Source organism: Apus apus, chromosome 2 (assembly GCF_020740795.1).
Source record: "Apus apus isolate bApuApu2 chromosome 2, bApuApu2.pri.cur, whole genome shotgun sequence".
In the NCBI taxonomy this organism is placed as follows: domain Eukaryota; kingdom Metazoa; phylum Chordata; class Aves; order Apodiformes; family Apodidae; genus Apus; species Apus apus.
In genome coordinates, this window is record NC_067283.1 from 49,721,883 (window position 1) to 49,736,969 (window position 15,087).

A 15,087-nucleotide genomic window follows, 5' to 3' on the forward strand; every position below is an offset into this window, starting at 1 on the left:
CTCAGAGAACAGTTCGTAGAACTTCCTTTTTGCTGAGAAATTGAGTTAATGGTTCTGATTCCAGAGGAAAGATGAGCAAGATGCTTCCTTTGTTTCTCAGAAAAATCTCAGTAATCCTGTCATTTAGAGAAAAATAGTGTTTTCTAACTTGTAATTTCCTTTAATTCAGAGATACATAATTCAGAGGGAAAGTTGATGCTCACCTATCTTGCCCTTGGCAGCAGATTTCAATCTACTGCATGGTAATACAGTGCTTTATAATACAGTACATTGTACTGTTCCTTATACTTCAGATTTATGTAAAAAAGGCATTTTTAACAAAAAAAATTCACTCTTCCACTTACCAGTTGGAGAGCTGTCATAATTCTGCTACTCATTTCACAGTGCTACATAAGACTGCATAGGGTGCCAGTTTGAGGAGAATTAAATGTACAGTCCAGAACACAGTTTTGTGCATCGTATTTCTGGACTGTCCTCCCATTAGAATTAATTCTTCCCAGTGACTTCAGACAAAGGGTTTAGCCTTGTGGAAGAGGTAAGGAGATAGCCCTTGGAGAGCTTCTTGAGGACTGTGCCACCAGCATGGACATCCCTCTCCCCTAGCCCACCATCTCTTTGCTCCCAGTGGATTCTGGAGGTTGTATAGTAGCTGGTCTCACTCTTGGTGCCTCAGTGCCTAGGATGAAGCCAGGCTTTCCCCTCCTTACAAGCACCACACCAGGACCCGTGTATAAGAGAACCCTGCACTACAAAATAGGAGTAAGAATATAAAATCCATCCTTTCCCCAGTGATTCTGAAATGACCAAATTGTACCCTTGGATCTTCTTGAATATCCTAGCAACCCACTAGCTTGGCCTGGGAAAAGGCAATTTTACTCCCAAAGAACCAATAGAAGGGCTGGTCCATAGTATGGCAAAACACAGCAATTTGGATTATTCTGTATTTTCTATTGCAAATATTACATAATCCAGAAATATTTTTGGGGCAACATTTAGGACCTGTTCTCCATGGAAAACCAAAGGTGATTATCCTGCTTTTGTCAACTCCTGTCATAATCACAGAGGCAACTTAGGCTGACATTATCTAGTAAAAGAATATATTTATGTCAGGAATACGACATGTTTCATGAGTGAGTAACCCAATATGCGACATGGATTTAATTTAGCAATGCTGAGTGCACAAGTCACTCTTCTAGTAGCCCAAGTAGGAAACAGATAACCAGCTCAACCAAACTGAAGGAACATGAGACCTCCTAGCCATTACAGCCCAGCTTTCAGCTGGGACTCTATTTTGTCATACCAAAAGGCTTCATTTATTAATCTGCCTTGGTAAGTGCTGCTGGAGGAAAAATCCCTTAAACTGGACACTTGCTGGGGGAAAACACATTACATTTTCAGAATGTTCAGACAAAATTTCAAATGAGTGAATCTCACTTGTTCTTTGCAAAATATGGAAGGTTTTCAAGAAAACACTGGCTCACCAAAGACACAATTTTTATTAAAGGTTGGAAAAACATACCATAATTTATATTCTGCACTAAATTACTGCACTGATGGATTAGTGTTAAATGCTGTCAGAGCTGACATATACCATCTCATATGAAGAGCAACTGAGGGAAACTCACACAGAAATCAAAGCTGGAAGGAAAATCAAAAACATTATGGGGAGAAAGAATTTTTAAAAAGCGAATTGTAGAGAATGGCAAACAACAAGGGAAGCAAAAAAAAAGCAAAACAAAACAGGAGGAAAGGACAGGAAAGAAAAGATATTAAAATGGAAAAATAGTGAAACGAGGAATGAGACAAAACTCATCTTTCATTAACAAGAGACAGTTGTCAAGTGAACTCAGCTTCAGAAAAAATCTCTGGGTGGTTGAACTCTGCATTTTTGCAAAGCTGTGGGAGTTAAGAAAGATTTGCCGGTCATGCACATTGAATGGATTTATTGTGTTCACAATTTTCTTAGTATAATATTGCATTTGTATCACTAAATCAAGGAAAGTTTCTCAGGACCTTTCATTTAGGTCTCCTGACAGAACTACACAAGGGGAATTAGACTTCTTTCTTTTGTGTTGAAGTTATAAAATACCTGCTTTTTCTTTCTTTATCCATATGGAAAAGCTGTACCATCTGCTGACATAAACGTTCTGAAATAAAGCAAAGGGCCTGAGAGTACTTAGGTGTCATTATGTTAATTTAGACCATGATGTTAATTTATGGTACCTGAGGGCTTACTTGCAACTCTGTAGCATAATGCAAACAAGAGTAATCACCTAATCTCATCAGCGATTTCACCAACCAAACTGTGTCACATTTTATATTATTGAAATAATTTTCTGAAAGATAGAAAAATCAGGAGATTCTTGTTGGAAAAAAAAAAAAAATCACCAAAAAAGTGTTCTATCAATTCTAGTTCCTTTTTTTGAAGATGCAGTATGCTGTAAGCTCAACAGGTGGTAATTTTCTGAACTCATTCTTGACATCTTATTCTCCTATTTTAAGTAAATAAAGGAAATTATACAACACACATAAAATACGTCATAAATGATCCATGCAGAAGCCCAAGAATGTTACTTTCAAAATCGCCTTCATGTTTTTAAAACTAAAGTAGGTACTCCAAGTTAAGCATAGTCTATATGCTTTGCTAAATAAGGAAAGACCTAGGTATATGAAATGGATTTTACTTGAATTCATTACGTAATTTTGCTCCTCTCTTTCCATGTAATCTATCTGAAAATAAATAAATAAACAAATAAAATATCCATGCAGTAGCATGTTTACACCAGAGGGTGCTACTTAGAAAGGATTTTAGGCTGCTTCATGTTTTGCTTCGGAAATGTCTTTCAGCATTTGGAAAAAAAATGTTTTTAGAAGGAGAAATGCTACCAACATTTGAACAAACACAATTAATATGTAATGGTGATGATATTTTCCACACACTAAATCTATAATTACACTGATGCTGTGTTAGTAAATATCCCTAATGTTTGAGTCTGCTTTTGCTGAAATAACTATTGTGACATCGAAAATAGGTTAACTAAAGGAATATAAAAATTATATCATGGCTTCTTGTTAAGGAGGGGCACAGAAACAGCTGATGGAGTCAATCATAAAGTAACAGTCTATACTACAGACAGTCTCACTGTGTGTCTGGGTGGGTTATAATGGAGGGTTGCCTCAGCTTGCAATAAAACACAAAAAAAGGCAAAGGGAATGGAAATGGCCAAGAGGTTATTTTAAATAATTCATCCCTTATCCTTCCAGTGGTGCTGCAGATTGTCAGAGCCCTGAACGTACCTCTCTACATCTCCAGAGTCTTTGGTTGCCTGGAGTCAGAGCCCACGTGGAGATGGCAGAGGTCCTGGGCCATTAAGAGAACTGCTGCTCCCTGACAACAGTTTGCAAGTGGCTTGGTATGGGCAGCTTGGCTTCTTATACATCTAATCCAAAAAATCTCTTCTGAACTCAGCAGATCTGTTAGAAGGCAAGATGGTGTGTGCTCTGCACAATCCCCCACACAGGGACTCTGGAGCTCCAACTCCCTGACTGTGGTGACACTGTGATAAAGTGGCACCCAGGGAAGCTCCAAAACCAGACATGAGATGGAGGAGAATAAAGTCTGAAAAGAAATCTGTCTTGGCTTATGCTTTTTCCAAGCTGGAACACTATTTCCTTCAACTGAACTGATAAGACTCGAAAGGGATTATTTGCTATGGAGTAAATAAAATAGCCCCAGATATTTTATATATCCATCTAACCCCACAAACTGTGTAGGTACCTGCAAGGTAAAGCTAGGTAGCAGTGCCAGGCATGTACTTGGAAACTGGAAAAAGGGAGTAGTCTTACATCTTGGGTTCTGCCCCAAATCCAGTGCTTCTCCTTGAAAACATGACTTACCAGAAGACTACCTTCTCCAGGCCAGGCAAAACCTTTTCTGCTCTACAGATCTGTCCTAAGTGAGAGGATCTGGAGGTCCCATGAAATGAAATACTTGGATGAAGAAGTAGATTGTAGTTCTTTCCCCAGCTGCTGGGTCCTTGGCCACCTAGGTCAACTGCAGAGGGACCCTTGCTCCAAGTACTCAGGCTCCAACTCAAGGGGAGTGCTGGTCCCGATGTGCAGGCGAGGCATCTGCCATCAAAGCATCAAAGCCCAATGTAGTCATGGCTATTACTGCACAAGTTGCATATTGTAAAATGCTCCTAAGATGGTGTTTTGTGTTTCCTGGATATCCCTTTTCATTTTCTAATGTTGTTGTACAGCTTGGAGCAGCAAAAAATAGGGGATTGGGAAGCGGGAGTGGAGGAGGAAGGGATAAGGATATGAATGGCAATAGGGAGAGGGACATTATGCTTTTCTCAGGTTTGTTAAGAAACAAGTGGATTGCCCACCTGATCAGCCAAAAAGGGCAAGGCGTTACTATGAAAATATTTACTTTTCAACTGAAATTGTTTCAGCACCACAGGAGACTTGGCAGACTTAAAAAGGCCCAGAGACACCACCATTTAAAAAAATTCTCATTATTTAGGCACAGATTGTTTTTAGCCCTGTGCTGCCTGACCTGGTGTTTGTGTTGCCACAGCAAAGTACCTGTGACTCATCTGCAGGTGTTTGTGGTTCAGCAGTCCTGCCTGGCATTTCTGCCTGCCAATCCTGCCTGCCACTGCCAAAGGCAACACCCTGCCCTTCTCGGAAGGACCCCTCTAGTGACAAGGCATTGCTGAAGAATTGGACAGACGCTTAGAGGAAGAAAGGTCATGAGGGGTGTATCAGCCCAAGCTATAAGCAGATGCATGCTTGACTGTCACTAGTACATTTATATAACCCAGTTTTCTGCCATAGGAAATCAGTCCCTTCTGGGTTTTGTTTTTATGGGGTTTTTTTTCTGTTTTCTTGGTAGGTGTAAGTGCATTTGTGAGTGTACAATAGACATTTCTGATTTTTTTTCCCCATATGATAACACTAAACAGTCAACAACATTTGTAGGTTCATATCTCAAGGATCTTAGATAGCTTTCACTTCTCTGAACTTTACTGCAAGGTTTGCCTGCATTTTGTTTCCCCTTGTTGGGCTGAGTTTATGGTATTGAACCTCCTTAGTATAAAGTGGGAATAAATTCAATGGATAAATCAATCCAAGTACTGGAGCTGTGTCAAGTTGTGCTCTTCAAGACATCTTAAAATAGCAGTCCCATTGAATTAGACTGTATGAGTAAGCAGCTCCAACAAGCATGTGTTGCTGTGTACTAGAAATGTAGGACTCAGCTGGAATCACAGCAATGCTCGACATTTCAGAAGGAGTTTCTAGAAAGATTATATCTGGAAGGACAGTCAGTTAGAGTCATTTGGTCAATGAAATTATTTGGTCAGAAGATACTCAGCTGGCTAAGAGTCATGAAGTTGGCAGGGGAGGCTAACCTTGCCACTCTGATGGCCCTGAAGCTGTGCCAAATTATGCAAAGTTAATTAAGGACCCTTGTTCTCAGCTTTCCTAGTTCCTAGTTTCTTTCTTGTCAGCACAAAGATGTTGGTGTAAATATAGGGGAGGAACCAAATAAAAACAACATTAAAACAAGTGTGTGTATATATATATGTATATGTACATGCATATTTAAAATTGAAATGAACATAGACACATATATTTTTATATATATGTGTGTGTGTGCTTAAATTTTGCAGTGTTAGCTTGTGGCAGCTGTAGAGATCAATAAAATGGATCACTGCTCTTCCAGACTGTACATGCTGCAGAGCTTATTGATGCCAGAATTCCTATAAAGATACACTTCTTCATGCACAACATTGCAGTATTTTGGCCAGATGAATATGAAATTATCTCTGAAGGCATCACCAGGTAAATCTGAAATTACCTCTGGAATTAGTATTACGTTGAAGCTGAAATACAAGGTGCATATCAGCTTTCACTCCATCTTCTAATGGTGGATAAGCAAAACCAAGATATAGATCTATTTGTATTGTGGAAGTGTATTACTGAAGCTGTATTCTACACTGTGGCTTATCTAAACCTTGTTATTTGTCCCCATGTCTTCTCACCTGGCTACACTGCGATCCATGCCAGCTGCTCTGACAGCCTCCAGGAATTTTTTCATGACAGGATAGCTCATCTTTTTCCAACTGTCCGTCCACATAAACCTACAAGATAAGACATCTTTGAGGTCAGAACTGTTAGAGGTACATTAAACACCTATATAGCATTTTATATACAAGCATTGAGATCCCTAGTAATGTTTTTCTTGACTGAGCTTCCCACATTATGTTTTTAATCAACAAACATGACAAAACTTGCTCGGAGCCAAAGCAAAAAATGGGCAGGTGGCCTTTTGGCATCCCTCCTCTGTGCCTTCTGCTATTGCCTTTGGCATCATCCTGCTAGAGCCAGGAGCTGGCATGACCTAACAAAACCTTGAAGAGGCTAGTGGGAAAAGAAAAAATAAGATGGAGGTAACAGATTCAGGGGTGACTGAATGCCCAAACACTTGATGAAAAAGGACACACAGACACCAAGGGAGAAGTAGGCAGGAGATAAGAAAAATGGAGAGAAGGCATCCACCGGAGGAAGCAAGGAGAGATGATTTATTTGTAAAATACACATCAAAAAGGAGTTACCGATTTCATTGCTATGGTTTCCAAACATTTATAAAGTATCATCTCTAAGAGGGAATTTAGGGTCTACAGAGCAAAAGCATTGGGGAGTTACAGTACAACGGTACATTGACTTCGCATTGTAGCAGCCACTGGTTGTTTCTTTATCTGCTGTGCTGATTATTTGCAGTGTTTGAAATGACTCACTGGTTTGAGGTTTTTTTTTTCTGTAATTGCCATGTTTCACAAGCAAACTCTAACCTATTAGTGATAACTTTCTCTAAATTTAGAAGAGTTTATTCAGTTCCTGCAATTTGAGATTTGGAGACAAGCCTGCAGGTTCCAGATACTACAGTGTAAGCAAAATTCTTTAGAGGGCATTTTAGGATAAACTTAGACAAGTTGACAGAGCATATTTCTCTGTTCTTCAAAGAATACAAGTTAAAAGGCAGATCAAATTTGTCAGCAAGGTAGAAGTGTGTTTCAGCACTAGCTCTTCAGCAGCAGACTGAGAAAAAGGCCTGCATTAACTGGTTATACAACTGTAACTGCAACAGTAGAATAAGTTGTTGCTATGTTATGCTTAGTAGGTATTTTGAAGCACGCAGATTGCATTTCAAGGAGTGAAAGGTTTCACAAGGAAAGCATTAGGTTGCACAAGTAAAGCAACAGAAAGGTGCAGTATAACATCTACTGCTTTAAATTCCACATATTATGTATCGATTTATGACAACTTTCTCGATTAGCAAAATAGGCTATTGCTCCAAAACGTTGCATTGATGCAATTCCCTCATTTCTTCAGCAAGATCCCATGGCTCCTTGTCGTGCTCTCCCAGAGCGGCACATGCACTGCTGAATACCCTTGTCCCATGAGCGCCTTTCTCTGACTGCCTTAGCCCCAGCAGGTAATTATCAATCCCACCTGTAATTAACGACTACAGCACTGGCGGTAACTGATCATTAGCCACGCACTGCCGTGCAGCCGCTGAACTCGGTGCAAGGAATGCCCGCTAGGCTCCTGTGAAAGATGATGCCGAAGCCCCGTCGGTGTTGCTGGCACCTGCCGCTCTGATAAACCCGACCCCGCGGGCAATGTCTGTAGGTGCAGCCCCGTGCCTGCCCCAGGGCACCGGCACGGCTGCCCCGCCGCCCTCTCCCCTGCACTACAGCTCCCAGGATGCAGCGCGCTCCCGTGTCCAGCCCACGCCAGCGCTGGGGCGGCGCAGGGCATGCCGGGACTTGTAGTCCGGAGGTCGGGGAGGGCTCCCCGCTCCCGCTTGTGGCGGCCGGGCCGGGCCGGTTTCGCGGAGGCGCCGAAGCCGGCACAGCCCGCGCCGCGCCGCGCCCGCCGCCTCCCTCCTCGCCTCCCCGCCCCGGTAGGCGGGAGCCCGCCGCGCAGGGGCGAGCCGGCGGGGCAGAGCTGCCCGGCGGAGCACCATGCTGGAGTCTATCCGTGTCACCGGTGAGTACCGCCCCCGGGCCCATCCGCTCCTCGGGCGCTACCGGCTGGGCGAGGGGCTTGCGGCGGCAGGAGGGGGCCGAGGTGGGGCCGCTTGCCCCGAGGACGCTCCGGCGGGAGCAGCCGTCGGCGCCGGGGAGGGGGCTGCCGGTGCTGGGGAGGGGGCTGCCGGTGCTGGGGAGGGAGGTGCTGGGGAGCTTTCACGGTGCCTGCGGCCTCCTCCCCGGCGCCAAAAGCTGCTCCCGCACGGGAAAAAACCACTGACCCCGGGCGCCACTGAGGGGTTCCTGCCGTACCTGCCCGGCGGGGAGGGGGGGAAGGCGCCTCAGGAGACGGGGGAGCGGGCGGCCCGGCGGTACCTCTGCCTGCCGGCTGCCTCCCTCCCCTCCCAGGGGCACCGGGAAGGCGAGGGTAGCACCGGCCCGCCTTTCAGCCAGAGGAGATGGAAACAAAGCTGCAAATTAAAAATGGTTACTGATTACGTCGGTGCCTGTCACTCTCTGGCTCTCCTCCTGGCTGTATTTTCATGTAACTCTACACATCTTTATAGTATGTGTATGTAAAACCCGGTACTGTTACTATATAACCATAACGTAGAATGGTTTTTGTGTGTTTCCAAAAACGTTTACCTACCTTTTGCCTACCTGTGTTATTTTGTCAAGGGGAAATCTATCCAGAACAGATCTGGTGGAGATGTCTTAGTGTTCCCTCGCACAACAGCCTTACAAACATCATAAAGGTTTCTCACAGCTACTCCTTCGCCGTGTAATTTATATGCTGTTCATCTGTGCGTGTGTATGAGTAGGGGGTTACTTTTGGCAATGGGAGTAAAAATAAAGTTCATGGAACCAGATGGAGCATCCCTAGAGATGTGCAACAGGAACTGTAATATTCATGGATTAAGATTTCCTAAAAGGAAAGGTAGTTATCTGGGGTCCATACCCCTGCATCAGATATTTCTGGACATACCTGCTGCAGGAGATCTGCTTGGATGTAAGTTTCGTCCTGTGCAGGTCTGTCTGTAAATCAGTTTTCTGATTATATCCTGAGTCTATTAAACGAATGGGAGTTTGTTACTTGATTTCATTAGGGCCAAGTCTTCACTTTTACTGGTTATTACTGTGCTATATAATTTAGTTTGAAGAATGTGAATTTGGAGTCAATCGCATAATATCATATTTCAAAGTAGAAACACGCATGCAAGAAGCTGCTTTGCAAGTCAGTTTATACATCAAGGCAGAAAGAGTGAAGTTTTCAATATAATTGCAGTTTTAAAGACAGAAACCAAACTGCACAGTTTAAATTCATACCAGTGAATCCTGTGAAATGGTAGATATTTCAGAGTTTTTTACAAACAGTGGCAGTTAATGAACCTGACACACAAGTTGGCTCATAGGTGAAACTTGACCTTGGTTTTGGAGCTCAGAATTGAAGTTGAGTGACAGATGTGATGTTACAGGAGGAGAGCAAATAGGTGGATATTTTTTGAGAAAAAAAATTCTTGGGTTAAATTTCAAAGATCCTAACATCGTATGGTTACATATATATCATATAGTTAATAACTGTAGAATTTGAGAGGCAGTGGAATACTATGAATTCATATATAACACTCTCCATGGTCTGCTTTATGCAGCCATCTGTACCCACAAACCATATAGTCTAGAGCTCATAAACTACAGATTATTCACATTATCTATTTAAGATCAACAGTTTCTTTCTAATATGTGTCAAAGTGGAATCTTACATGTCATGTCTATATATTTTCTTCTCTCAGTTTCAAATGTAATTTTCTTAATGCTTGTAGATAGGTCACTTACATTATTTGCATTTCTTTAAATTTAAAAATTAAAATCAAGTTATTTGTTTCTGATTTTGAGCAAAAAGAAATTCAAGCCTATTCTCAAAAACAGTAATGCTGAACTGAAAACCAAAAGCAGTGGCTCAGATCTTTACATTCCTAGGACCGGAAGAACTGCTTCAAGACCATCTTTGCTACACACCTCAAGAATCATACCTGCAGTTTGGAAACAATTGCCCATTATGCATGTGTAACTTGAGTGACAGCAGCTTGAAAACTGCAGGAACTCACTACTTTTTTAGAGCAAGGCTAGATGGGCAGAGAGGGATCTGTGCCCACAAATATCTGTCATTACTCGCCTCATTCCATCTATGGAGCAGTTATTCAAGAAGCTGCTTGGATAGTAGCCCAGAGGGAGATTTTTCTACAACACTGGAAAAATTAATACATTGGGCTTTTACTCCATGTATTATTAATATAATAAAATATTAGCTCAATATGTCAATTTCTAGGAGATTAAACCAAATAATATAACCTAATTTCCAAATTTAACATAAAATATAACATTTTTTTCTAGCAAATAATCTCTGAGAAGATTAGGAAATGTCTGCCATGCTACAGGATTCAAAACTAGAGACTGAGGTGCAACTTGGACACAGGAAGTATTTAATTAGTGCCAAATTACAATGAGATTTGTGACTCCCACATACCCTCTTTTAGCACTCTTGTGGTACATCCCTTCTCCACTACTGCTGTGACACTGGAGTAGTTGCATTTATATAAGTTAAGTTACGTGGGGGTAAAAGTCCTCCTTGGACAAAATCAAGCTTCTAGTAATTTGCTTTTTTCTGTGATAAATGGTACATTTTTATCTGCAGGATACAGTAAGTCAAATATTTTCAGTTCTAGCAGATATCTTGAAAATGATGGGATTTTGGCTGTAATCTTGTGTAAGATTCATTAGTCAAATGGAGGAGTTGCTCCTGGCTGGCTGCCCTGCTAACCCATATTATGAGGTATCAGAAACCAAGGGCAGCTTCTGCAAAGAAGGGCAGAGGTCTACTCCAGCCCAAGATGATCAGACTAAGTTTTCATCAAACAGGAGGATTTTCTGTCCTTTGGTACCTTACTGATGCCAAAATGGAGGCAAGCAGCTCTTTTGCCTCCTACTACTTGCTTTTTTCTACATAGTTGTTTTCCACTCCAGACCTGACAGATTCATTTAGTAATTCACCCATGTCTCTAGGACCTGTGGTTTTATCACTGTGCTGTTGCAGAGAGGAATAAAATGTCAATATATAGAAGTGAACATAATGGGGAAGTCCTTTGGGGAGAGACTATGTTAGTTTTGTTGTGAGTTTTTTAATTGTTGAAAGACTTGAGGCTTTGTGACTTTGAGTGTTTGGAAGCAAGATCAATGAAGAGAGTCTGTGTACAGAGAATGCACTTTTTTGGAGAGGTTCTTAAAGGAAACTGGAGTCTTGGCTGTTTTCTGCCATAAAGACTGAAATATATGAAGTCAGTAAATTCAAATTTTTAGATCTCAGAACAAGTGGATGAGATACAAAAGATAAATCCTATATGAAATGTAGCACAATATAAAGCATAGAGTTATGCCACAATACAGAGATTTTCAGTTTGCTTTTTTCAGACCTTTTAGAAGTAATCTGTTGACATCTGTCCTGTGGTATCCAGAGTTTTAAAGCTGGAGATCACTGCTAGCCAAGCTGTAATTAATGCAGGTTGATAATCTGTTCTCTAGCTAGATACTTTATAGTAGTATACTATCTTCTTTTTGAAACACTGAAGCACATTTTCAGAACACAGGCTGTGCAATAAATCGGTTTTATATCCAGAATAGAAGACCTCCAGGCATTGCTAATCCTTGAAAACTCATAGAGTTTATTTAGTGAAGTTTCCTAGAAGACAGTGAATTTTTTTTTTTTGGTTGATGGTGTTTGACTTACAGATGTAAGTTTAAAATCACAGCTATTACAGATTAAACAATGTAGTGGAGCAAAAAAATTAAAATTTAGTGTTTCACAACATTATTTTAATGTTGTCTCAAATATTATTTTCTAGTTTATTTTGTAAAATAATGATGTTCACAGGACCTGTCCAGAAATTTAGAATGGTAGTTAAATAACTTCTGTGAAAACTAGTGTTATCTAATCTTTCAATTACGGTGGATTATCTGTTTATTCTGGGTTTCCAGAACAAATATGCTAAGATTATCCTTCTTTATTTGGAAGAAAATTAACAGCCACACTTAGATTGGCAGCTGAAAAATCACTTCACTACAAGATTACACATATAAAGTAACTGCAGAGTTGGGGACAACTATTTTTGATACCAACCATGTGCATGTGAAACCTGCCCATGCATGTTCAGCACTTGACCACCATTTGTGACACTTGCAGGAGAATTGACTGGTGATATTCAGAAATTATCTAAATATAAATGCACTTATTATTGACCCACTGTACTACTTAGGTCTGAAAGCTTAACATAATGAGTTTTGGTATTGGATTGACATGAGCTTGAGCAGAGAGTTAAGATAATTTCTAGTTGTTTTTCTGACTTCTGTTGTGTTTTTAGGTTTCTTTGTTGTTTGTGGGTTTTTTTTTCTATTTATTGCTTCTTAGAGATGTGGTATTTATTAATTAAAATTATTCCTTGTGTAACAGCAATTTAAGGCTTCTCTGCTCTTTGTGGCTTTTGAGAATTGATAAGTAGACAAAGTGAAGCGTTACCACCATGTAACATCATCTCTCATCTGGATTTTAAAAAGTAGCTCTTCAATTTCCAACTTGAATTTTATCTATGCAAAGTTACTTGCTCAGAAATGTAATATTTCTGTTTTCAGATATTCTGGAAACTTTGCTTTTAATTTATCCTTCTTAAAAGTAAGCACTCTTTTACTGTAATCATAGAATTGTAGGGGTTGAAAGAGAACTCTAGAGATCATCTATCCAACCCCCCTGCCAGAGGAAAACCACCTAGGGCAGATCGCACAGAAAGGCATGCAGAAGGGTCTTGAAATTCTCCAGAGAAGGAGATTCCACAACCTTCCTGGGCAGCCTGTTCCAGTGCTCCATCACCCTCACAGTAAAGAAGCTTCTCACGTTGAGGTGGAACTTCCTGTGTTCCTTGTCCTGTAACTGAACACCACCAAGAAGAGTCTGGCCCCTTCCTCATGACACCCACCCCTCAAATATTTATAGACATTAATAAGATCTCCTCTCAACATACTCTTCTCAAGACTAAATAGCCCTGGTTGTCTCAGCCTTTCTTCATAGAAGAGATGTTCTAGTCCATTAATCATCCTTGTAGCTCTCTGTTGTATTCTCTCCAGTAGATCCCTGTCTGTCTTGAATTAGTGAGCCCAAAACTAGATACAATATTGCAGGTGTGGTCTCACCAGGGTAGATGGGGAGGAGAACCTCCCTAGACCTGCTGGAAACACTTTCATTAATGCACCCCAGGATACTATTGGCTCTCTTGTCCACAAAGGCACATTGCTGTCCCGTGGATTACTTACTGTCCACTAGGACTCCAAGGTTTTTCTCCATGGAGCTGCTTTCCAGCAGGATGATCCCTAACCTGTACTGGTGCCTGGTATTATACCTCCCCAGATACAGGACTCTACACTTGTCCTTATTCAACTTCAGGAGGTTCACCTTCGTCGAGTTCTCTAGCCTGTCTAGATCTTGTTGGATGGCAGCACAGCCTCCCGGTGTGTCAGCCACCCCTTCCAGTTTCACATCATCAGTGAACTTGCTGAGGATACACTCTATCCCCTCATCCAGGTTGTTGATGAAGATTTTGGACAAAACTGGACCCAGTACTGATCCCTGGGGAATGCCACTGGCCACAGGCCTCCAACTCGACTCTGTGCTGCTGATCACAACCCTCTGAACTGTTGTTGAACCAGTTTTCAATCCACCTCACAGTCCAATCATCTATCCCTTGATATTTCTTGATATCCCATCTATTTTTTGATTTTTCCTATGGGATTGTTATGGAAGACAGTATCAAAACCCTTACTGAAGTCAAGGCATATGACATCCACTGCTCTCCCTTCATCTACCTGTTTTGTCATGCCTTCATAGAAGGATATTGGATTAGTCAAGCAAGAGTTCCCCTTAATAAATCCAAGTTGGATACTCCTGATAGCCTTCTTTTCTTCCATGTGCTTAGAGATGGCCTTCAGAATGAGCTACTCCATCACCTTTCCAGGGATGGAGGTGAGGATGACTGGTCTGTAGTTGCCTGGGTCTTCCTTCTTGCCTTTTTTAAAAACTGGAGTGACTCTGGTTTTCCCCCCAGTCTTCAGGCACCTCTCCCACTCTCCATGAATACTTGATACAGGCCTGAAGTCAATCTTAAATACTTGCTGTCATCTTAGTCTGTTGTCCAAACAATGCCTCATTGTATAGCAGTTATTTATGTACAAGTACACCCCTGGATGAGCATCCACTGCGCAGTATCCTGGCTGCATATTTGATGTTGTTTTCCCTGTGATGAGAGCTGTGCTTCCTTACCACTACAGCTCATGGCAAAGCAAGATAAGCCAGGCAGGCAGGTTGTCACCTATGTGATAGAATGATCTGATAGAATTTGAGCAGGAACGCCAAGGCATGTATTCCTGCACCAAGCATAGGAAAAGGATTTGCAAACTTACTGTGAAACCAAACGGAGCTCGCATACAATAGGCACACTTTAGTGGAAAAGGATAAACTAATGCTTCTACCTCTCTCCTTCCAGTGGAGGAAGCACCCTGGCTGCAGATTTCCCATCTCATGTTCATGCAAATATGACCTCTGTCTTTTTGCATTTTAGACCAACATGTTCAGGAGAACCAAGGAACACAAACTGACATGGAACTGACAGAGGTCCAACAGCACGAAATACACTGTCATGGTGCTTATATTGGGAGCAAAACCAAATTTTACTGTGAAAATAAAGCTGAAATTAAACTATTGTTGGGTTTTGGTTTTTTTGGTGTGGTTTTTTGTTTTGTTTTGTTTTTCCCTTGGAAGCATTTAATGCTCTCATGCTAATGTTCCATTCAGAGTATAATTACTGTATGTAATTACAGCTCAGCTATGTATAACTGTGGGCAGAAGCTCAGATCTCTTTTGCAGGCTTGCAAGCTCTGGCCATATCTCTTGTTCCATGAATCCTTTCATTTTAGGTAGACAAGTAGGAAGCATTTCTCTGTGGCAGGA

General features: G+C 41.4%; 2 protein-coding genes across 5 annotated transcripts in view; one reads left to right on the forward strand and one right to left on the reverse strand.

The window, feature by feature from the left end:
* ANLN (anillin, actin binding protein) overlaps positions 1-7,659 on the reverse strand; it is a 37,418-nt gene extending 29,759 nt beyond the window's left edge. The window contains exons 1-2 of the mRNA XM_051609554.1: positions 7,522-7,659; positions 6,051-6,149 (exon numbers count right to left, since the gene is read on the reverse strand). The gene's annotated coding sequence lies outside the window, so the exon portion shown is untranslated. The remainder of the gene's footprint in view (positions 1-6,050; positions 6,150-7,521) is intronic.
* Positions 1-15,087, forward strand: part of MATCAP2 (microtubule associated tyrosine carboxypeptidase 2) — a 125,036-nt gene that overhangs the window by 90,449 nt on the left and 19,500 nt on the right. For 3 of the 4 annotated variants that reach the window (XM_051609560.1, XM_051609563.1, XM_051609562.1), the window contains exon 1: positions 7,864-8,061. In XM_051609560.1, coding sequence (XP_051465520.1) covers positions 8,037-8,061 — 25 coding nt within the window. In that variant the 5' untranslated portion in view covers positions 7,864-8,036. Of the gene's footprint in view, positions 1-7,863; positions 8,062-15,087 lie in introns of those variants that run through there. The other variant, XM_051609561.1, reaches the window with a different exon arrangement.